This window comes from Fringilla coelebs (assembly GCF_963513975.1).
Source record: "Fringilla coelebs genome assembly, chromosome: 7".
Lineage (NCBI taxonomy): Eukaryota > Metazoa > Chordata > Aves > Passeriformes > Fringillidae > Fringilla > Fringilla coelebs.
Genome location: NC_140035.1, coordinates 16,911,422 through 16,935,309, shown reverse-complemented (window position 1 = coordinate 16,935,309; position 23,888 = coordinate 16,911,422). Strand labels below are relative to the sequence as shown.

The following is a 23,888-nucleotide window of genomic DNA, read 5'->3' as shown; positions in this document are numbered from 1 at the left end:
AAAGCCAACAAACAGTATGGCTACATCATGTATTGCCAGGGAGTATGGGATGTTCATGCAGCAGTGCAGAGGTGGCTGTGTCAGGTTACTGCTGTTTTCTGGGAGCACAGGAGCTGCCTGGCCCCGGTGTCCATCGCCGATCCAGACTGGCCGGACGCGGGGCCAGGCCCGCCGGGTTTGATTACAGCGGGCCAGGGTGCCTTGGGCTGCTCACTCCTCACTTCCTCACTAGGAGGGGAGACTGTGCCTGTCGCCAGCACTACATGGTACAGCCACACTTGCTGCAAACTGCAAAATTACATTTACAGGTTAGAGGAGCCAAAATTTCTATTTGCTCAGAAACGTGACGCTTGAAGCTATAGTTTAATACAGCTCAGGTAAATCACCTTCAGGTGAGATCACCTGTTTATTTCTATAGCAGGATCACTTTCCTCCTGCACAGCATTCCAGTCTGGTCTTTACCAAGTTTCACAGGCATTTAGCAATGGCAGACCGAACTTCAGCAAATAAGGGACTTGTGCAAACTACACCCACGCAGACCAAAACCACCCTGCACAGTGCTTCTATCACCGACTGTGGAAATCAGATCCTCTTTCTGCTCAGAAGACCATTCAAACAATGATCTCAGTGTTTTGATATATACAACATTGCATTGCTTTCAGTATTGTATGTGTTTTGGCAACACTGACATTTTGATGTGAGATTGTATCGTGGTATTACTGTCTTCCAGCATCCTACTAATTGCTTAACATTATAGAACTGAGAGATAGTAAAACACTCCCTGTTCATCCCAGAAACCACAAATGAAGGTACCATTCAGTGCCAAAACATAAAAACATCTACCAAAATGTGTCGTTTCATAACAGATTTAATTGCTTCAATGATAACTATTTCCCAACGTAACTGACCTTCAAGGAAAATCTCACATTAATGAAATAATGCTTCCTACTTTAATATTTTTAGTACTTTAGTCTCTTTCATTGCCATTTTTACTTTGAGTAGTTTTGCCAGAAAAAGCAAAATACGCTGAATAGTTAACACTAACACATCCTTCTATTTTCCTGATAAAATATTACTCAGAACACTGGAATAAGCAAAAAATTATTTCCTCTTGGAGGTTCAAGTGCTCTTACATTCTTGTAAAGTTGTTTAAAGTGCTGAACACTTGCCCATGACTAGGGATCTGTGTGGATTTTATGCTATTACCAAATTAGTAATAGACTATACAAACACCTGTATTTTCTAAGCAACATATTCATCTTCAAATACAGTACCAACTTAGTAACATACTCTTGTGTCTTTGAGTGATAAGTCAGCAATCATCTTCCTGATACTAAAAGATTCAAAAGGATTGTTTTGATTCTCTTTCATCCTGGCTAGAATAAAGGCAGGGAAAAATCTGACACTGGTTGTGGTAGCAAAAGCATAGGTGTCACTATGGGGGGGGAGCAATCTTCGCTGCCAATCTCAACACATCCATTTCATCACACTGATGACAGAAATAAATAATTTTTCATCTTTACCCTTTTGGATATGGCAAGACATTCTGATCTCCTAGTAGCAATTCAGATGTTTAAGCATGGTTAACTGTACACTCCATGGTATCTGTGACATTCGTGATGAGTCGGCACAAATGGGAGGATCTTTGTTGACTCATGCCTTTGTTTTCAAAGCAGCTGGAGGCTGAGAGATCTAAAATGGCACTAGATACCCAGTCACAGGCCCCTACCTGTATTTAAAATGTCCATATTTTGCCGCTAGACACTGGAGCTAATTTTCTTTTAGGGTATTTAAAAATCTAATACAGGCTAATAGAAAGTGGATTCTACTTCTGAGGTAGATAAATAAACCATTTCAGACAGATAGTCTTCAGACAACTGAGAACTGTTGTAAGAAGAGAACAAAATGAGAATGTAACAAAGAATAACCTGAACCTGCTAGCTAGAAACAATAACCAGCGCAGGAGTCTTTATTGCCCATACACCTTCCAAAGTGCTCAAGAAATCTCTGGCAAATCAGAATGGATAACAAAGGTAGATTAAAAATAAAAAATTTTAGGACTGCATGACAGATGGGTATCCCCTGGAGCCTGTACCTCTCTCCCTCTTATTGGAGGATCAAAATTTCAGCTTAATCTTCAGCACCAATTCAACTGTAACACATAGGCAGTGTAAGGTCGCTTCCCTTCTTTGCCCCCCCTAACTCCCCACAATTTCATAGTTGTTTTAGGTTTTGGTTCACAAGCCTCAATCTCATTCACTTCAATAATCAGAGACAGCCCTCCTTACTTTGCTGCATGCACATCTACAACTTGTCCTGTTTTCAGAGAGCAGAGCGAGGATCCAACAGGAGCAACTTCAGGAAATCTCAGATAACTATGAGTGTACTTTGTTCCACAAAAGGAACAGTTATTACTATCCTTAATAGCACCAAAAAGACTGTCTGTATGATCCCTTATCTCTGGACTATGAAAAAGGGAATATTAGTTAGCCAATTAAAAACCTGTCACTTCATATGTCAAGGTGGGGAATATTTTCCCCCTCCTTTTTAGATTAGCAATAAAACATAAATATCATGGCTGCTCAGCAACTAAAAAGTTCTTTATTAAAACCACTGGCATCCTGACCCTAATTTTCTGTTAACTGCAAAACAAGAAACTTATTACCTACATTTATTTGTTCAATTCAAATTACCCTCAGTCTAGTCCTTACAATATCCACCTCTTACCCCTGATTCTTCAGGCTGCTTCTTCACCATTTTCTTCTCTTTACTCCGTCATGCATGCTCTGCTCCCCACACAGACTTTAATGTAGCATGGTGCCTGTCCAGCTTCAAAAAAGCTGGACAGGCACCATGCTAAGTGCAATTTAGCACCTCAAAAAAGAACCTCAGACAGTGTTTTTGTGAGTAAATAAACCACACTTAAATAGTGCAGCTCCCATTGAAAGCCCCATGACCATTCATCCCTCGGCAGTCGCCGTTTTTCAGTAGAGGGTTTTCAAGACTAGGAGGTACTTACTATTGACAATTTTATAAAATTCAACAGGCACTGGTTTGGATCTCTTATTTTTCCAGCATTTACATATTGCAAGCTCCACCTATTTATACCAGATAAGTATATGATCTATAAAAGATGCAACTGCAGCTTCTTCCTGATCAGTTAATATACCATTTCCCCTTGCTAGAAGGGAAAAATGCCTTTCTGGCTCACTTAAGATAGCCTGAGAATGAGATTTGCTCAATATGAATATTTATAATACTTAAAAAACTGCAGGCAAGTATGACAAATAAGTTGCAAAATGTGCTTGTTTAAACAATATGTCTCACTGAATATCAGAGCACATATTTGGTAGTATGAGTAGGAAGGTTTTCCCCTAGCACAGAGGACGCTCTGAGCGTGCTGAGCACTGATCACATAACAGAGACAGAGGAAGATGACAGTATGAAACAGAAGATAGCATCACTAGGTTTGTTTCTAAAGTAAGGTATAGGTGGAGGTATTCTTTGTGTTGCATTTACAGTGCTCAAGTATTTTAATGGCACTATGCTATGCATGTTTAGGTTTTCTCCAAATATACCATTTTCATGGGAATTATGGGCATTCACAGAATCCTTCTGTTTGTCTAACAACTTCTATGGGAAGAGGACAACAACAGTATCATAAAATGAAATCTTTTCTGCTCTATCATACCTACAATACGTGCATATCCCTGGCATTTTATTTACCATATATTCCTTCTTGTGCCAACCTTCATACCAACTAAATCAAAGGCTCAGTGGATAAAAGACTGGAAACAAAATAATTAATCGTGATGAAAAATGGACTTGTCAGTTAAGTTCTATTCTCAGTATCATGAAATCCTTTCACAGCACAGCTGTCATGGCAAGACAAGATTTTTTTCTTCATTTATTTATGAGCTCTGCCATCCTGAATTACGACCACTGCTATGTGGCCCATCTCTGACAGTCACGAACATCAGTAGGCATCCACAAACATTCTCTAAGTTTACAAGTCTGTACAGTTTAGTTGGTTAAGTTCAAGAGGAAAATAAAAAAGCCTATTAAAGCACCTAAACAATGCACTCAGCAGTACAATAGTTTCACGGAGAGAGAAATGAAGATAAAACCGGGAAAGGGAATTGATGTTAGCCTGAAGAAATCTCAAAGAATCAGGTTCTTTTGGATCACACATCAGGAGGAAAATGATGTTTTCTCAAGGGGAAAGTCTAGAAAAAAGATTTATAATCATATTGTAGCTTTGTTAACCGCAGAGGTTGGGTTTTACTAGCTATCTGCTGCAGTATGCAGTCCATGCATTTGCAGCAGCACTATGGTGTGTAACTGCCATACACAGAAATTCCTGTGCAGAAAAGTAGTGCAACTCTGGGGATATTGACAATTCATCTGAAAGCTTTCACTGTGAAATACTTCTAGGATGTCACTTCACCCCACTTCCAAAGTTAAGAGTGCATATAGTTGAGGAGAAGAGGTTCAGCATAATGCTGGTACAGAAATTATTACTGCAATACATTGCAGTGCAGCTTGAGTTTCAACTGTGCAGGTGCAATGTATCAATACACATAAAGGTACAGTAAAAAACCACCCACAGATTTTATGTAAGCCCTCCTAGATTTTGAAGGCATTGTGTAGAAGCAGCTCTCAACTACAAACTGAATGCTGTGGAGAATTGCTTATCAAGGAGATCTATTTCCAAAGTGGAGGGGATGAGTACTAGGAAAGAACTAAACAAGGTGAGCACTTTCTGGGTTCAAATAAAGAAGAAAGAGACAAACAAATCAGCTGAGTTGGGCAGGCACAGAGAAGTCTTGGGAAAAACAGAATAAAGAGAAAGAAAGCCTGGATTCCAAAGTTTGTCAAGAAGCAAAAGGGAACCAGCAGTTCAACTCAGTAATGGCCCTTGCATGGTTCTGGGAAGAAGAGGAATATTCTTAGGGAAGGACACACAGTATATGGCACAGTTACTTAACTGTAGGAAAAAGACTATAAAGAAGGGAAACAGAAAATCTATATTCATATCTAACCTCAAAGAAATCATTACAGGAACTGAAATTCAATTACATGCCTGGGACCATAATGAGCAATACTGTGCTCATCATCACTGACTCTTCTCATTCCACCTGCAGCTTAAGGGATACAGGGTATCAACCAACCTAATTTGCATCCAATAATTATGTCTTTAGATTAATTTATATAGATAATGGAAGATTCAAAACTTGCTTGTGCAAACAGTGGTATGCACAAAACCAATCTTCACAATGCCTTCTAGAAGCAGTAGTTTCTATAGCCTGAAATGATACTGAGATTGACATGATCTTGGCTCCCTAATTACATCAGAGTGGGATTTTCTACTCCTAATGCTTAAGTGCATGTCAATACCAAGACAGATTGCAATATGCATATTACTATGCCAAGAAATCACTTTAAAATTATTCAATGTAATCTGTTAATAATTGAGTAACTTCTGGTAAAGAATTATTAAAACAACATGAATTCATCCCTTTGAAAAAATAATTAATAAAAACCAAAAAGGTATATAAAATTCCTTTATATACCAAAAAGGTATATAAAGATCTAAGCAACCTTACCCTAAAAAATAACTGAACTTCTGTATTCTAAGAAAACAATCTTAAAATGCTTGTATTTAAAAGACTACTGGATTGCTTTCTAAATCACATTGCTTTCCTACACAATGCTTATTCTGTTTTCCTTTTAAAACCGGGGGGGTTTATCTGCTCCAATATGGGGTTCTCTTTTTCTAGCAAAAATAACATTCTAATATTTAATATACACTTTAAAACTGATGGGCTTCAGTGTTCCAGACAGGTTTCACTAACTGGAGATATATTTGCTACCAGGGTAGGATAAAAACAGGAGGAGGAGAGTGCAGAAATAAGAGAGTTGCTATGCCAACCTACAAATGCTAATGGCATGACAAATACAAAAAGGTCACATTAAAAAAAATAGAAAGAAATGCTCTGCTCAAGAAGTATTTGTACTTAATTTAGTAAACAGTGTAGCTACTCTATTCAAGTTCCTTCAAAACAGTACAATTTAAAAATAAGAAAATACAGCACAGGTGCAACACAGTACCACACTGAAAATCAGGCTTTGTCCTTCCTTTGATTTATCACTTAAATGCTTTATTCTTTATCATCCATATGAAAAATATGATGTTTTAGGAAAAAGTTACATACAAATGCTGAATGGATTTGCCTGTAAGTAGATCACTGTATTTATTCTGTACTTAAATACAGAGTAAAAAAAAAAAATTAAAATTAGCAAAAAGAGCATCATGTCTAGTTTTACATTCATTAGATCATGCAAAAAGATATTTTTGTCATTTTGAGGTAGAATTCTGTAACAAACTCAAAGCCTATCTTCTACTTTAAATAGTAAAATGCTAAATGCAATTTAGCACTGATTTAAATGTATTTTAAAGAAATCTTTTAGGAGGACTTTCAGTCGATTTTCAAATATTTGGGTGCACTTGATTAAAAACTAAAAAAAAATTCCCAACTGTTCTGAATATTCTTCTTTGTCCTCTAAGGTGTAATATGGCAGATATTAGTAATGACTCCTGTACTCTCAAATATAAGAGATGCATGCAGTGCAGCATTTTACATCAAATTCCTGGAACAGAGGCCGTTTGTAACAGAATTCAAGCCCACCAAAAATATAGAATGGGTTTTATTTCTTACTTGAAATATGGTTTCAATCTAGCTGAAACACCAGCCATTTAAAATTACTGTTCTCTTTGTCTTTCTAGTACTCCAAAGAGAGCACTAACAGAATGCCAATGACTTTTCCTGGGTCAAACTCATGTCTTCAGCAGGGCAAAGGAACAGTACTGGCATGTAGACAGACAGCCTGTGGACATCAGAGCATCCTCAGAAAGCCCATGGGAGAAAAGAGGACAGCTGGGCCACTGCATACACTAAAAATTTCAAATATATTCAGTGTTCTGACCAATTTATCATCAACTTTTGGAGTGGGCAACAGAAAACACAGAAATTTTACAGTGCAACCCAAGTTTTCTAGCATAGAATTGCAGATCCAAGATAAAGTTTTACATAAGCTTTGGTTGAGCATTCAAAGATAAATGAGTTGCTCAACCTTTTGAAGATCACCCATGGCTAATTAAAGACCTGCCAAGGCTTTACTAACAATTAAAAACTTGTCTTTAAAATCCCCAAAGAGGAAAATGCAAACAGCTGTTTTAATTAGCAAAACAGCAGATACTAATTAGCTTCTGTAACAGACTATGCTGGTCCTTTAAGGACAGGACCAGTTTCAGCCCAAGTTTGTTACCCATTTAAGCTACAAGTAGAAGGACTGGAATCAGATACTGTAGGAAAAACTAATTCCTTGTGAAATCATTATTTCCCAGCTTCAAGTACACAAAAGAGAGATTTTTATTTTGAGTAAACTTTCATGCTTATCCATCTTTTAGTCTATCTTTCCAGAACTGAGTCACATACAGACATTTAAGCAGAGACTGAGAGTACTTGAAATGTCTTGTGATGACCCCATGGGGATGAAAATTGTGACATCTCACCTTCTGGGCAAAAGGCCACTGTATCTGGACAGAGTAACACTAATATCTGCACATTTGCACAGCAAGCCCACGGAGTTCAGGCTGCATCAAGTCTGCTGTGAAAGCTGATTTGGGCACCTGATGTAGAGTTGTTGCCACTGACCACATCTTTCAATTCTCCCAATCTTTTGGGAGTGGTTCTGAATAACTAAGAAATCTCAGATGAAAGAGAAAGGAATGGAGAGAACAGGAGAGGCTAGAATTAGCCTTTTGCTGCGTTCAGAGCACAGATCTGTGGATAGCAGCAGATATGCTCTTTCAAGGTAATCAACATGCATTGATTGTCAGTACACTGCCATTTCTAAAAACCAGTTTCAAAGCTAAAAAAATGTTAGTTCCATCCCATAAGAGTTATATGTCTACAGCTAGGCATTTTGCTGTTAGGGGGTCAGTTGCTACAGGCATGATTGAAAACAAACAGGAACATGCTGCAAGTAAAGAATACAGTATAAGTGCCAAAGATTTAATACAAGAGTTTAAAAGGCAATCTATTTGTACTATTGACATAGAGTGAGAGAATAAATGAAAATATAGGTATGAAATAATAAATTCAAATAACTACAAAAATACTATCTCAAATAAGTTTGATATCAGTGATATCAAATAATTCTGATATATGTGTTTGAAAACACCAGACAGTGGTGAAATCGTTCTTCCAAACATGTGGCAGACACTTATCTTTCAGGAGTTGGGTTTGAAAAATCTAAAACTGTTGTGCTGGTATTCCAACACTGTAGGCCAGGACAGGTCAACAGGTGTAACTGGAGGATGACAAAGGCTGTTCTGCACATTTTACATTCATTGCTCAGTTACCAAGAGAAAGCAGCAATAAAGCACCACCCTTCAAAAATCAGCCTGATTCTGATTATTGAGTGGCATTCTAAATAAAACCAACAACATTTATTGATTAACACAAGGATTATAATGAGAAAACATTTTGACAAAATATAGACATAACTATGACTGTTAAACTCATTTCTCTGAAATCTCTAGCAATATTATGGGATTCAGCTAACCATGAATACAGCTGCCCAGGAACCCCTGTTTCTACTTGTGTTCATGATTTCCATGACATATTTTAATATCTCAGCTCCACCTGGTAAATGTTTTCTAAATAATTTCTTGTCTTTGTATAGCATTCCAATATCTGATTTTAAAAACAATAGGAGGACGTCATGTTCAAGGAAAAGAAAAAATCTGCAAAGACTCTGCTATATGAAGGTCTTCAGAGTAAAATACCTTCTTCATAGAAGGTGATTAAAGTTATATGAGGATATAACCTCAGCTGCATGCATGGTCTTGATGTCTGTTGCTGTCTCTTCAAATTAATATTCCTTTGTCTGCTGATTAAGCTATTAGAGATGGATAATAATATTTTCAGCATAATGAGAGTATGTCACAGCAGAACTATAGTTTCTCTAACTTGTTCTGTGTATTAAGGTACATAATGTACATTCAGATTCAGGATTTGCTAACTATTTTTCTAGTGGTAATATACACAAAGCTCAAATGTTTTCTCTGTTGCTGTGTTCTGTTTTTCCCAGCTTAAAATGCAAATGAGACATTTGGTTGAGACACTCCTGTTTTTCCAGTGAACAGAAGATGTGGCACTGTTCAAGCACTGTTGCTTTAGGGCCCCACCCAGCTCATGCAGAGGGTTCAAATGGGTTCAATGAAATAAAGACATTTCTGAAGAGGGATTTTCATTGAAAATGCTTTTTAATTAAATTTTATTTACTGATGTGACCAAGTTTAACTGGCCTCAGGACAGACTAGGATCTTGTCCTTTACTAGAACAATATTTTTATTCTCATATCACAGAAACAGGTCTATGAGGGTTTACTTCTCAAAGAAACAATATTGATAAAAGCAATTCAATTTTTTATTCCCCAAGTAGATTAGTACCTGTTTAAACTTCACAATAAAGTAAAGCTGTCTAAATAGAGCTAGATGAAAAATCTTTCTATTAAGAACAAATTGATTATGAGCTACTGAGATCCATCTAACAATTCCAAATCCACTTCAGCTCTTGTAAATTAAGCTCAGACCTAAATGCCAGAGAGGTAAAAATAAAGGAGGTACATCAACTTACAACCTTTTAGAAAGGTTAATATTTTGATTTTGGAAAACAAAACAAAACAAAACAAGATAAATATGATATACAAACATTACCTGAATATCCTGTGCCATTTAAAAATTATAAATCATAAGTACAAGTTACAGGAAGAGACCATGAATTAAGTCTCATTAGATAAAAATGAATAGAGACCTAAAACCAAGGTCCCTTTAAATCCTATTTTTAATTCTAGGATTTCAAGGTTAATTATATTGAAGCTTTTCCAAACCTCAAATCTGGAAATATATTTTTTACTTATCTTAAGTAAATATGTCGTGGTTGTACACATCCCCCCAGTAAGACAGCATAATGACTGAGTAGCTCCCACCTGCTACAACTACTGCAAACTTTTCCTGCTGTGCTCCTTGCAGAGAAAACAACCTATGGAAAAACACCCTATGGAAAAACACCCTAAGAGTTTAAGAGAAGAAATCTTACTTACGAGTACTTCGTCAGCAGCTCCAAATTATTATGCATGTTGATTGGATATGTCTCACTGAGATGAAACAGCTTCTCTAAGGCCTCATAAATGAAAATGATGCAGATAAGAGAAGCAAAGGCTTCTTCAGTAAAGCGGGTAATGTAGCAGACTAGGGAGCTTGCATCAGTTGCAACGAGGATGATGCACAGGATTGCAGTCCACAGCCCAATGCTGGCTCTCAGAGAAAGGTATGACAACCCATACTCTCTAAAAAGAAGGGAAAAAAACACCAGCTCACTCAACCTTTTGTCCAGCCACAGAACATGGAGACAAGGCAGCTCCAAAATTTCCTTTCTGGGGACACTCTGAGTCAGAAATTATGCGCTTTATGTGAACAGAAGATCCTATCCAGTCACCTCCTGACCAGAGCTCTTCCCCCAATTAACAGGACACAAAGAGTCCTATCTCTGTTACAGTCATCACATGAATAGCTTTGAGAGTAGTCACACACAAAATGTATAAGGTCCATTCACTCTTTATCCCCTACCCTGCTTTGTGAACAGCCAACACCTGTCAATTTCTTTTTAAGCTGTGAAAAGAGTAGCTATAACAACTTTCATCAAAATTCTGTAAGCTTACTGCATATGATAATAGAGCTCCAAACACACCGTGTGACATGATCACAGCACACTGAAAGGTCTGTCTGAAGGTGCGAGAAATGGGAGCGCTAAGCGGGGTTTCCTGCTCGCTGCTGTGCAGGAGATCCTGCCACACAAGGCCCTGTCACAGCAGCAGCGAGGCAGAAAAGCAGGCTGGAGAGCAGAGAAGCAGGATGGCTTCCAAATGGAGAGGATTTTTACCCACACTGTGGCAGAGACGTGACAAGCACAGCTCAAGAGCCTAAACGTGGCTCTTGTGGCACGACACCTGCCCCCCTCTCTGTCCAGGGGAGGGAATGGCATGGCCTCTATTGAAGAGGGACCACTTCTACTGCATGCACTTTCTTGGTGAGAGACAACATCTTTCAAGTTAGGGATGAGATAAAGCACTGATTTAAATGCATTGTCTCAGAGTAGAGAATGATAAAATTTAAAAAATAAAAATTTTTTAAAAAACCCCACAAGCATCTTGAAGCAGTCATTCCCTTCAAAACAGCTGAGGGAAGGGGGAAGAAGGAAGGAGAGTTTAAAAGCAACAAAAGCCCTACATTTAAGAAAATTCACCTTTCTCCATTACCAATTCACTGCACAATTTTTGGACTCTGCAACATGTTCAAGACAACAATTTATCTTGCTTAAGATTTTAATTTGAGATGGATGTCTCTACTCTTACCCAAAAACAAAGGAAGGATGAGGAATATCACGATCTTCACTTACTTGCAAAATTTGAATAAGATCTTCTCAAACACTAAAACTGGTCCTGTGCTGCCAAGTATAGTGAGAGGCTGTCCACCAAAAAGAGAGTAGGCAATTCCAGTCATGGATGCTCCAAACAGCGATTCTATTGCACTCTGAATACGACACAGAGAGAAGTGTCCATAAATTTTCAAACAGGTTCTTTTGCAATGTCTTAGTCCATAGCCTTCTAAACATTGAAACACCAATATAGAAAGGTGATTCATGCAACAGTAAGGAAATACAAACCACAAAACTAGGAATGTAAGTTTGTTTTAAAAGTTCAGATTTAACACATACTATACGACCTTCAGTTGCTTCTCCCAGCAGACCACCAAATGTGATGACAGGAGACATGCAAGCACAGTAGAGAAACAAAAATGATGCCAGACACTGCAGACTGAGAGCATCCCTGAAGTCACTCCAGAAGAAGGGAGCTTTTCTTTTGATATCTAAAATTAATCCTCCAAAAAATCTAAAGAAAACATAGAAGAGCTCAAATCAATTAAGGTGGCACACAAAACTTTCTTTTACAGTATTGCTTCAATCACACTGCAGAGATGGTACTGTTCCTGGATCAAATGATACATACTCTTATGTTTCACCCTTCAAAAAAACCCAAAAGTTTATAGGAAGCCTGTCTTCATAACCTCAACCAGGAAATTACTGTGGTTTTAAAACAAACTAATTTCCGTGTCTCTTTTATAAATTCTTCAACTAATCATGCAGACACCAAAGCTGTGAACAGTTGCTTGCTTCCATGCACTAAATCAAACTGTTTATTTCATAAAATAATTCTTTACATTTGTTTAATTAGAGAGGTATCACAGTGCCTATTTGCCCACATCAGCTTTGCATTCTTTATTTGAGAACCTGTTCCTAAATATACTTGATGATAGAAATTAATATATGCTTCCATTTTTCAAGGACAATAACTGTCATCTTTTGTCATTTACACTGTGTCAAATATAATCAAATATTTAGGAATAGACAGTCCCTTACAAAATACCACACAGCTAAAGTAAATAACCCCACAATGCTCTTTTCCTCACAGGCACACCATGTGTCAGATGCTGCTGAGGCAAAGAAGAAGGTGTAGTGCTACTACCTCCTAAAAATTAAAACAATCCTTCAAGCTGTCAATTAGTAGATTCTCTGGTGAGAGAACAACTTCCAGCCAGACTGGCCATCACCTCCCCTGCCCCAGTGTACACCAGCACTGCAGCTGAATCTTTAGCTTCATGCTAAAGGCAGGAACAGTATTTAAATATCAGGAGGCAGCAAAGTAATAGAAACATCTATTGCCCAACTATACTGCATTAAGACAGTCACTGACAGGTGATGCACTTACACCACACCATATTAGAGGAGAGAAAACAAGTATTCCTTGGGCAAATTCTTCATTCTGTAAATTGCAGCCACCAGGGTAACCACAGCCTCATTTACCAGGACATATCACGGCTTACTGAGGTAAACAAGAAATGCTAGAGCTGCACAACCCAGAAACTTCAACTACAAAAGAGCTGTAAGTGTTCACAATATATGGCACAACACTATACCAAGTTTCCCTTCATCCTGTACAAAACCAAGAAACATTAATCAAATTTAAGAAAGGTCTGGCCTTTGTAAATATTAGAGAAAGGAGCTTGCAATAAATGCAATGAGAAAACTCAAACCCTCTTGCCCTCTCCTGCTCTCTGCAAATGAGCATGTGTTGTTCTCTTCAGCTACATGGCACATGCCAATCAGGACAAATGCCTGAAAGAAATTATGCACCAAGGCACTTCTGAGAGAGAACAAGACCCTTGTGATTCCTTTTGAACATCACTTTGAACACTTAAGATTTTGAATGTGTTATCACTAACTTTCCAGTGCGCTGCAGTTCTGGTCCAGAGTGTCCCCCAGGATGTTCTGCTTCCCCATGGGCTGCAGTTCCATTTGGCACTCCTGGGATCTTACGCTTCTCCTACCAGAAGGAAAAGATATTTATCGTGGCTTTTAGTACTGAAATAGGCTCTGAAAGTTAAAAGCTTAAACATAAAAAGTTCATTTTAAGTTTCGTCAGCATAACCTTCTTATAAGCAGTAAAGGAGCTCTATTACCAGACAGTTAATAGTAAAAAGAATTGTGATTCTGCGAAATTTAAAGAATTGATCACAAAAAATCTTGTATCAGAAAACATTTTAAAGAGTAAGAAGCCTTGATCAATTCTTACAATAAGCTTAGAACAAAAGCCAACCATGGCTATTTGGAATAGTCAAGGATGCTTAAGACCACTTATCCCTGAATTTAGTATCTTTAGATACAACTGCCTGTATTTACTCAGGAGAGAACTAGTACTGAACTGAACCAAATGTCATCACTATACTGTCTGCTTGCAAGTCAAGGGTTCTTCTAAAGAAAATTAACCTCAAATAAAAACAGCATGCAAAACATAGCGACTCTGCTAAATGCTAAATTAATAAGACTTAAATCTACATAATAAAAATTCATCAAACTTTTAAAAGTGTCTGAATTTCACCCTGTACAAACCTGAGAGGGAACATTTTTAGGTGGTTCTATTCGAATTGTTGGGTCCCACTCTCCAGGAGGGAGAACAGTAACCTGATCAAGAAACTCATCAATTCCAGACACCAAGTCATTGCGGTCCTTTGCTTTGTAAGCAACATCATGGAAGACCTGTGAAAAATTGAGAAGTGTGTGTGGGAGGAAAAAGAGATTGAAAAGGGAACTCTCTCTAAAATAATGGCCCCACTTCTCTGAAATAGAACACACTTTGTAAAGTTCCCACTGAACAATCTCAGCTTCAACTGAAAATATCTTCCTGTACTTAGTTCTCATAGAAATTCCAGCTGCTACAGAAAAACATCCTTACGGCTGCTAAATATTCGAGAGATTTTTGCAGTTTAAACAAAATTAAATCCAATGGAAAGCAACTGTGTAAAATGGAACCTCTTGGTGAAGACATCTTTGCTTATGAATATTGTTTCTCATTTTGTTATCCCCTTACAGCAGCATAATCTGGGCTGTCACAGGATCATGAAATGAGTTAGAATGCTCCTTGTCATCACCAGAATGATTAGCCACATTTCATCTGGGGGATTGGAGATTCCCTATTACACCTCTTCAGTTAGTACAAAACTGAACCATGAATAAAAATACCTCATCTGTCATTAGTGTTGCAATTGATCTTCCAATCTCATGGTATTGTTGGCCTTTACCCAGTGGTCCAAGAAGAATGAACAAAAATCTGCAAATTAAAAGTAAATTTGAGAAATAATAAAGCATAGATGGTTGAAATTAAAAGAAATATTACAGAAATATTTATCTAAAATGTGGACTAGAAGAATCTCTCAGATAAACACTATATATAATCTCCTTCAAGATCCTCACACATGCATTTAAACATGAAGCTTTGCTTAAAAAAAATATGAAAATAGCTTCCAAAAATATGTCATAAGCTTAACAGTCAGTCTTGATTGAGGCTACCAAAACCTCCTTACATAACAAACCTTAACTTACATAATAAATGTATGCAACTGTAATCTATGTACAGAACACATTGAGTTATTTAATTCTGCTAATTCAACAGAATGGTTATGATTACATAAATTATTGCAATATTGGAGATGTTAAATTTACCCAAATAAAATAATTTTTACTCCCATTAAGGCTCTGGACAGTCTCTACTTCAGGCTGTAGGCAAGTAAAGTTCTATAAAAGGCAGAGGATTAGTTCAAATTCTCAGTTTTGCTAAAATGCAAAAGAATATGTATTACAGATTATTTTTTTAATTGCATACAAATTTTTGCAGAAACATTTTATTGTCCTAATTTGTAACTATTTTTATTTTGACCAAAAAATCAAGAAATCTGTTATTTTCCTTTTCCTTTTTTTTTCTTGTGGGATTTTGGGGGAGATTACAAGGAAAAGCTTTTTCCAAAGCCAATTCACTCTCTCAGTGTTTCTTATACACATGCAAAAACTAGAAAACATCAAAAAAGTAACATCCAAAGTAACTACAAAGTTCAAATAAAATGTTTATCTGGTTAGAAGCAAAGATTTGAGTCCCAGCATTGCATTTCACAGCAGAACATGAGTGTGATATGTGAATGTCCTGAGCCTCACAGACTGGAATACATTACTGCCCACTGTTGGAATTCTACTTTCATAGGATCTAAAAGAGGGAAGGGGAAAGAAAGACAGAATGTGTGTACAAACATATGCACAAATTAATAAAGAAAAAAGGGAGAGGTGGATTCTGCAATAATATTTAAGTCGGTGGACACAGATACGGGGGAATCAATCTGGAGTTTTGATCTGAATTAACCTCAGCAGGACACAGTGTAACCACAGATCTATCCCAATTTTCTTCTATTTGAACACAAGGTCTAAAATAGACTTCTTTTTTCTTTTTAATTCCTCAATTTGTTTTCAGAATCAAATTACTCCATCAGAAAAAGTTTCAACTTGGAAAAAATTAATCTGAAAAAATTTAGGGTTCAAATTGGTACATTCCGTACCATGCAAAGCAAATTTTTGAAGAAGATTTTTTAAGAATATATTTACAGCATGTTCTCCATCCATTCACTCACTTTCCCTAGTCAACCAAATCAAACAGTTTGCTTTTTGCCTTTTCTCAATTCCACCTTCATTTTTTTTTAGTTCTGTACATAATTATGCAGTGTCACACAAGTAGTTTCAGTTCCAGCTGAAATATTCTATGAAGCTGAATATTTCACCTTAGTGAGATACTTCATCTGGAGTAATACCAATTTGCATAGGATAAACTGTGTGTTATAACCTCCATTTCTGCATCTGTGAAGTACTCAAAACTAGCATGTGTCTGAATTTACCCACACATCACTTACAGGGGGGTGGAAGGCTGAGAGATGTCTTTGTTAAAGAGCAAACCAAACTCCTCACTCAGTAAAAGGCAAAGCCAAGGGTCACATCACCCTGTCCCCACAAGGTACTCAGGCAAACAGAAAGCAGAATCAGCCCAGCTGTACCTGGTTGGAATTGGAACTTCAGCCAGTCCTGTGAGCAGCACTGCAGGAGACAGCCTAACAAAAGCCACCACGGCACGGTCCAGGAACTCGAGCTCACCAACTAAGATGTTTGATGCTTCAGCTCCAGGTGGTATCTTTTTCATGAAGTGTAGGTCAACCTGGGAAAAGTATATTAAATTACAACCTAAAAGTTACTCACAGGGGTTTTTTTCCCCTGCTTTGTTGACAGAGACTTGCTGATCGCTGCAGTATAACATTGGCTATTCCAGTTATGCAGTTCCACTGTTCTTGTCTGTTGAATATTTTTCTTTTCATAAAAATGTTTCTCTAAACCAAACTGGACATTAATTATTTGACTGATTTTTCTTGAAAACAAAGCATTGCAGAATTAATTTATAAAGACAGCAAATCAAATTCAAAATATTTTTAAGAAAATAGGATAAATCAACTAGTAATGCTTTTTATCTCTACTCCTAACAGCATGAATACTTAACAACAATCATAACAGAAGAAAAAATTAGGATGCCTTATTTTTCCATAATTATCAATTCTGGAAATCATTAATTCGTAGCTCATAGTTGCTGTGTTATTATCTCACTGAGAAGAACAATAGATTCCACTACACACAATTTTCCTTTTTCTACTCTGAGATGCATTTTTGTTTTCAGATTTAACAGAAGACAGTTGCCCTTCTGCTGGAAATAACAGAAAATAAGCTATATTGACAGTCTCAAGAGCAAAAACAAAGCAGAAGAAAAACTTTGGAATTTTAGGCAGCAATGTTGACTTTTGTAGGATGATAGAAAAACAGAGACACAGCTTCATCATGACATTGCTATAATAAGCTCAAGGTATTTGTGAAGGATTGTATGACTCTAAACTTCCTGCAACTAAGACTGACATGGAGTAATAAAGTATATAATGTATGTCTGATTTAATTATGCACCAACATTGTCTACATTTCAAAATGCATGAATTTTGTCATTTGCTTTCCTTTTATTAATCTAAACACAACAACAGCAACCAAATCCAATATAAACTGTTAAAGTGGACCATTTTAATGTCTATCTTACAGCCATCTGTCAGTACTAGTTTGCATAGTTTTTGGTAATATTTAGAAAATTGTTTTCTTGCAAATGGCTCTGGCACTAAATCAGAATTCAGATATAACACAGTTGCCTGTGTAATGAAATCTTGGTTTGCTGAGATCACAAAGAGATATCTAATGCTTCCCTAAGCCACAAAGAGGACTAAACACCTCATGAAGTTAAACAAGAACCAGATCAACCTGGAAGGCTGGAGACCAAATACTTTTCAAGGGAAATTGAAAAAGTGAGGTAAATTCTGTTGTCCACTCAAATAATGAAATAACTCTTCGGGATTAAATATATAACTAAGGTTACATATTTAATATAATAACTCTGCACCTAATTTTGGTGTCACAGGTTATTTGTAATTGAGAAGAAGAAGGCAGTCTTTCAGGTATGTAGAAATCTGCATTCTGTGCTGATTTTGCCTTGTGAATGGATGGATTTAACATTTAAATGCATTTAGCATTTAATAATTAATGTCCCATATACAATACGCTACAGTTGTGATGAGGTCCTTTAACATACAGATCACAAGATTCAAATTTGAAAGAAACATTCTGTCTCCTGTCTACAAGAAAGTATTTCCTGATATTTCCTGTACTATTTATCAGCTTGAGATTCCAATACTGTCTAATATTGTTTAGGTAGTGAAGAGGACCCCATTAAAAGGAAAGTAGCTGGCAGAGGAGCAAACACACCCAAACCCCAAAGGCATTGCTTTCACTGCATAATGAGAGTGGAGGTGGTCCTGGAGTGAATTTATGGCAGTGGCAGAAGCTACATATTTAGAATGCTTCATCTAATGTATGCATAACACATCTCTTATCCCAGGTCTTTAGCTGGAGAGACCTGATGTGCACCTTAATCTGCACCCCAACCAGAGTCACACTCCTGACCTGACCCTAAACAGTCCAAGCTTCAATTCAATATAAAACTGAATAACTTATGCAGAGACCATGTCCCTCCAGGGCAACTCAAAGGCTGAAGAGTGGTGGACATCTAACCTGAAACCAAACATAAACTGACATGAAGACAAACTAAATACCCAACATCCCTTCCTAGTAAAGCATATTAATCAAATTTATTGATAAGCAGGGTCAACTGGCATTGAACACCAGTCAGTTGCTTCACAGGGTATTTGAAAGACCAAACTCTGTCGGTAGGGAACAGGGGTTTGTCTCAGAAATGTTTCCACACAGAGCACAGGGATGTTGCTGTGAGCAGGGATGTGGGTACACTGTCTTTATCCATTTGGTGTTTCAGGACAACTAATGTTCCCCTCAGTCCTTGGCATAAAAAGTAGAAACGAGCCAGGTGGTGTTCTTAAACCATCACCCCCATTCTGCTCAGACTGGGGGCAAAGTGGTGCTGGGACAGATCACCTCCACATCACCCTGGGAACACAAAGTCCTGGTGGTGGCAGCAGAGGAAGAGGAGTGACACATTTACAAACAGCTCAAACCATCTCTCCATGTTACTGAAGTAACACTCAAGACAGCTTTCAGTGCCTGTCTCACATTTTTCATAGACAGATACCAATACAATCAACACAGTCTCAATGCTGTATCCAGATTAAGTCAGCTTTTTGAATCAGCTCCAAATTTGGAATATTAGACGTAGCCCAAGGGAGACAGATTAGCAAGGAGAGAATATGTGAGGTAGTCAAAGGTGCTTTTTTTGTAGAAGATAAATGAAATTAATATCTGGAACGAAATTAGAGCAAGAAATCACAATACTCAAGAGAAAATTAGTGTACTGCTCCACTTTCCTCTCAATCTGTGCATATAATTCCAATTATAACCGTTGGGAGTTATTGCAATAGCACATTTCAAGGGGAAACTGCACTTATGCATCTTCAAAAGGATAAATGGATCTATTTAAAGTCAGTCAAAAATAAAGGTATTAGACTACAATCCTTTACTGTTATTTCATTCCTCCTAACAAAAGTGGTTCCTTTTGTATTCCTGACTTCCTTGTTGGTATCCATCACAGCTGAGGTTAGAAAAAGATGAAAAGTTGATTTCTTCCAGCTAGTTTAAATGGCAATAGCTCTTTTGATCAGCAAAGCTGCAGCACTACAAAAATAATGAGTGAAGGATCAAATGATGCAGCTCCCATCCTTGTTTAATACAAACAGAATTGCAGTTAGACAACTGACTGGGATTTGGATCCTACAACACTCAAAGCAACTGGAGAAATGTTCAAGAAAAGCACTACTGAAATTTAAGTAATTCCCTTCACTTCTGCATAGCTTAATTTTGAATAGACAACTTTATTTATATTTTATAACCTTTAAAATTTTTACATTGATAATAGAACACTTGCAAAACCAATTAGTTTTACTTAAGACTTTAATATAAATATCATGAAACCAATATTGCACTTGACTCTTTAAAGCATTATAATTTTAGTTTGAAATATGTTTAAAGGATTCATATTAAATTTTTAACAACCTGCCACTGTTTATAGATGTTCTCACAGGCTCTATAGAAATATGGTTCATAATACATTCCCAGCCAGCCTCCTTTTTTCTCATTGTCATTGACAGAAAGATCAGTTTCCCCTCTCATTTCAGCCATATACAATTCATAGTCTGGAATGTTCAGTCAAATATTCAAATGATGCAAATAGCTACTGCTGCTAGGAAATAAGTCTGGCACCAGATGGAGCAATCACATAACTCTACTTTTAGCTCAGCTGCACTAACATTAAAATTCAACAGACTCAAAGTGCTGTTCTTCAGAATTTTGGTTTAAATCACCTTTCTTCACTTACTCAACCTTTGTTGCACTAATGTGTCAGCTGAAGTCATCCATCCCTGTCAGGCCTGTCATCTGTATCCACTGTGACTGCCTTAGGTACATACAGACTTCTTACACAAATTAGGATTCTCCTTCACATTAAAGCTGAGAAGCTGTTTGCTTTTCTTTGCTATCTAACATTGAACTGTCATTGCAATCTCCACTACTGAACAGTTAACATCTTTTGTAAAGTGTACTGAAAGATCTTGGCTTGCCAGAAGAATTAAGTTGTAGGTTTACAGAAACACATTCTGTTTGAGACATCTGGAATCCACGAGTTCAGGTTATAAAAAGCATAGTTTGCATTCACACATCACTTCTACAGAAAGTAAAAATCTGAGGTAAATGTGAATTATAGGAATTCTGAATTACTTTCCTACTTAGATAATTTTCTGTTAATTTGTAACATTTCCCCTACAAATGTACACCTATGATATTAAATTTATCTGTGTTCCTAAACTGTGATTTCCTCTTACATATAATTTAGAAAGGAAATGCAAGATTCTGTTTTGTCATACAGAAACTGTACTGCAGAGCACGCAAAACTTCAATGCTAAAGTAAAATCTACACTTTACAGATTTTCCTGACTTGCATGGATTCATTTTATTTAATTTTAAATATCTGTTTGGCAGCCAGGAAACTCTCTTCACCATCAGTGAACACTTACCTTGCTAAAGTCAACAGTGCTGTTTTCTCTGCTCACATCATTTTTGTTTTCAATACAGGCTGGAGTAGCCTGTGGGGAAACAACCTGACCTGCTAAAAAAAGTACCATTATTACAGTTCTATAAATAAAGTAACATCCAATGACACAATTATTAGAGCTCTGCATACATTTCATATCATAGATATATGATGCACCTAAACATGGCATTTTAATTAAAAACTTATTTAGAATAGCACATTCTCAAAAGATGGAACATTCATCCTGTGTAGTTGGAACATGAGAAGGAAATTTCAGGAATATAAAAGATACAGTTGGATATTAGAAGACAGAATTTCTATACCAATTAAAGCATACAATTCTAAAGATATACATTTGGGAAAAGTCCTGCCTTCACATAGCTTTTGTAAATAATTTGAGGACCTGCCAATTTTGGGTAATATCCGTCTACAAAAGTAATCCTCATTGACCTAAATAGGATTACGAATTTTTACAAAGTTACTCGTGTATAAGACTGTCCTGATTATAACAGCTGCAAAAAACAACATAAAAGTGGACTGGTATAAAAATAAATACACTGGAAAATAACTGATTTATAAGCTCAGTATTGAAAAATGTGATTATGGACATGTATAAAACAAACGTTTCAGTAAACATATTTTCAAAAAAAATCCAGTGAGGACTTAGTAAAATATTTTAAAAGAAATTTTAAAAATATCTCATGATGAGAAATATTTAAATACACCTCAGTCTTGTGGAAACAAAGAGCAAGTCTTTTGGCAAACAGAATTATGCCAACAAAAGCTCAAAAAGATAAAACAAAGTCGAGTAACAAGTCCACGTCGTATAAATCATATTTTCACTAAAGCCAACATTGCCCCTGCACATGGCCAGAGCCCACTGTGCACACACCAAGGGCGTGGGGCTGGCACAGCCCCACAGGGCACAACCCCACGGGGGCACTGGCCATGCCCTGCTTGCCGTCACTCTGTCTCCCTCTCTGGCATGTCAGAAGCCACACACGGCTCTGAGCACCACAATAAAGTACAAGAGAAAGTACCAAATATGTGAGCCAACTATCTCTTACTGCCCTAACACATACCCAGGAATAACTACAGAGTCCAGCTGGCCCAGAGTCAGCATCTCGTGCCCAGCATATATTTGTTTCCATAGCGAATAAAGTCTCTCATATGACTGAGAAATGATGATGTGAAAACATTGGTTCTGGTGAAAATCAACCTAAACTTGCACAGTAACAAAGACCATATGTTCATGATATTTGAAGATGAAGACAGTCAGGAAGTCCTAAGCTAGGCACATTGTCTGGGCAATTCCAAAAGCCACAGGGTGGCCCCTCACCCTGCTGGGGCTCGCTCCTGCAGCCCAGCACGGCCCCAGCCACAGCCTGGACCCCGAGCACTCCGCAGGATCCCGCCTGAGCAGCACCAGACACTCGCAAGAGCCCCTCAGCCACTGCCAAGATGCTGAAGTATCCAGTTTCTGTCACAGCTGAGCAACACAGGAACCCCAAGTCTGGTCATAAATTCCCGGCTGAAATGCTTGCTCAAGGAAAATGCTGGTTTTCATGAAAATCAACATGTCATTTTCCACTAGACAAATCTCCCATGACACAAAACAGGTTTTAGACTTATGTGCGCATCCTGGCAGCACAGACAGATATTGCGCTTTGATTAGGTAGTACATTAACAGAATGCTTAAAAATATTTCCTTAGAGATCCTATCTTTAAACTGCAAGTATTTCCATTTTTCTCTCTGATTCAGGGCAAGGGCAGATCAAAATAAGAATAGAAATCAGGGCTTTTGTTCAGCTCTACAGGGAAATAAACAGAGAATGACAAACAGACATGACGAGCATGTAAATCTAAGCAAGTAGAATAAAAATAAAGTCAGGATTCAAATTTACATATGACAAAAATAAAGGATTGATTTTAGAAATCCACATATTAATGTAAACTAAAGGACTATAAAAAGAGGCTATTAATTCCTACATGTCACAGGAGAAAACTTTTGCAAAACGGAAGCAAGAAATTATGACATACGCAAGGTATTTACAAACAGTCATTCAATTTGTCTGTTTTAATTAGAACTGAAAAAAAACCATCGCAGAGTTCCATCATTGCTACACCATCATCTTTACAATATGTATTCCAAGGCACTACTTCACATGGTAATTCTTTTTCTGTATTGTTTAGCATTCTTGAATTATTTTCACAGGAATCATCCTGTAGTATTACAGCTATTAAAAATCATTAATATAAAAATTATATACATTTTATTTCTGTTCTGTTCTGGAGATTTTATTAATGTGACAAAAATAATCCTTCCACTTACTCAAATAGAGGAGGCATAAAGTTCTCAGGGAAAGTTTCTGTCTTAACTTACTCCCAAAAATCTTTAAATCTAGTAGTAATACAAAACCTGCTGACTCTTCATTTTTTTCTTTTTAAACACTCCTCTATGCCCAAGGATGTATGAAAAGGGAAAAAGTTGCAATAATTACTCATACTAACATACATATTACATTAGAAAGAAGCTACAGGAAAGTAACAGAAATAGTAGTTCATTATCTTTCTGTTGCTAATTAGGCATTTGCACTTTTTTTTTCTGGACCCAAAAATTCAAGAAAATGAGAGCAGAAATATCTGCCAGAGAAAAATATATTGACCAACAAAAGAGTCAAAGCATGGACCACTTGTTTTAATACTGAAGTTTTAACATCAAAATTGGAGGTGCCAGAAGCAATCAGCATAAC

At 37.1% G+C, this 23,888-nt stretch overlaps 1 protein-coding gene across 3 annotated transcripts in view; it reads right to left on the bottom strand.

The window, feature by feature from the left end:
• Positions 1 to 23,888, bottom strand: part of SLC4A10 (solute carrier family 4 member 10) — a gene marked incomplete at both ends in the record, with an annotated part of 144,247 nt that overhangs the window by 21,520 nt on the left and 98,839 nt on the right. For 2 of the 3 annotated variants that reach the window (XM_084209233.1, XM_084209232.1), the window contains 8 exons: positions 10,174 to 10,419; positions 11,529 to 11,662; positions 11,847 to 12,021; positions 13,412 to 13,512; positions 14,079 to 14,225; positions 14,709 to 14,796; positions 16,559 to 16,716; positions 21,119 to 21,210. In XM_084209233.1, coding sequence (XP_084065359.1) covers positions 10,174 to 10,419; positions 11,529 to 11,662; positions 11,847 to 12,021; positions 13,412 to 13,512; positions 14,079 to 14,225; positions 14,709 to 14,796; positions 16,559 to 16,716; positions 21,119 to 21,210 — 1,141 coding nt within the window. The remainder of the gene's footprint in view (positions 1 to 10,173; positions 10,420 to 11,528; positions 11,663 to 11,846; positions 12,022 to 13,411; positions 13,513 to 14,078; positions 14,226 to 14,708; positions 14,797 to 16,558; positions 16,717 to 21,118; positions 21,211 to 23,888) is intronic. The other variant, XM_084209234.1, reaches the window with a different exon arrangement.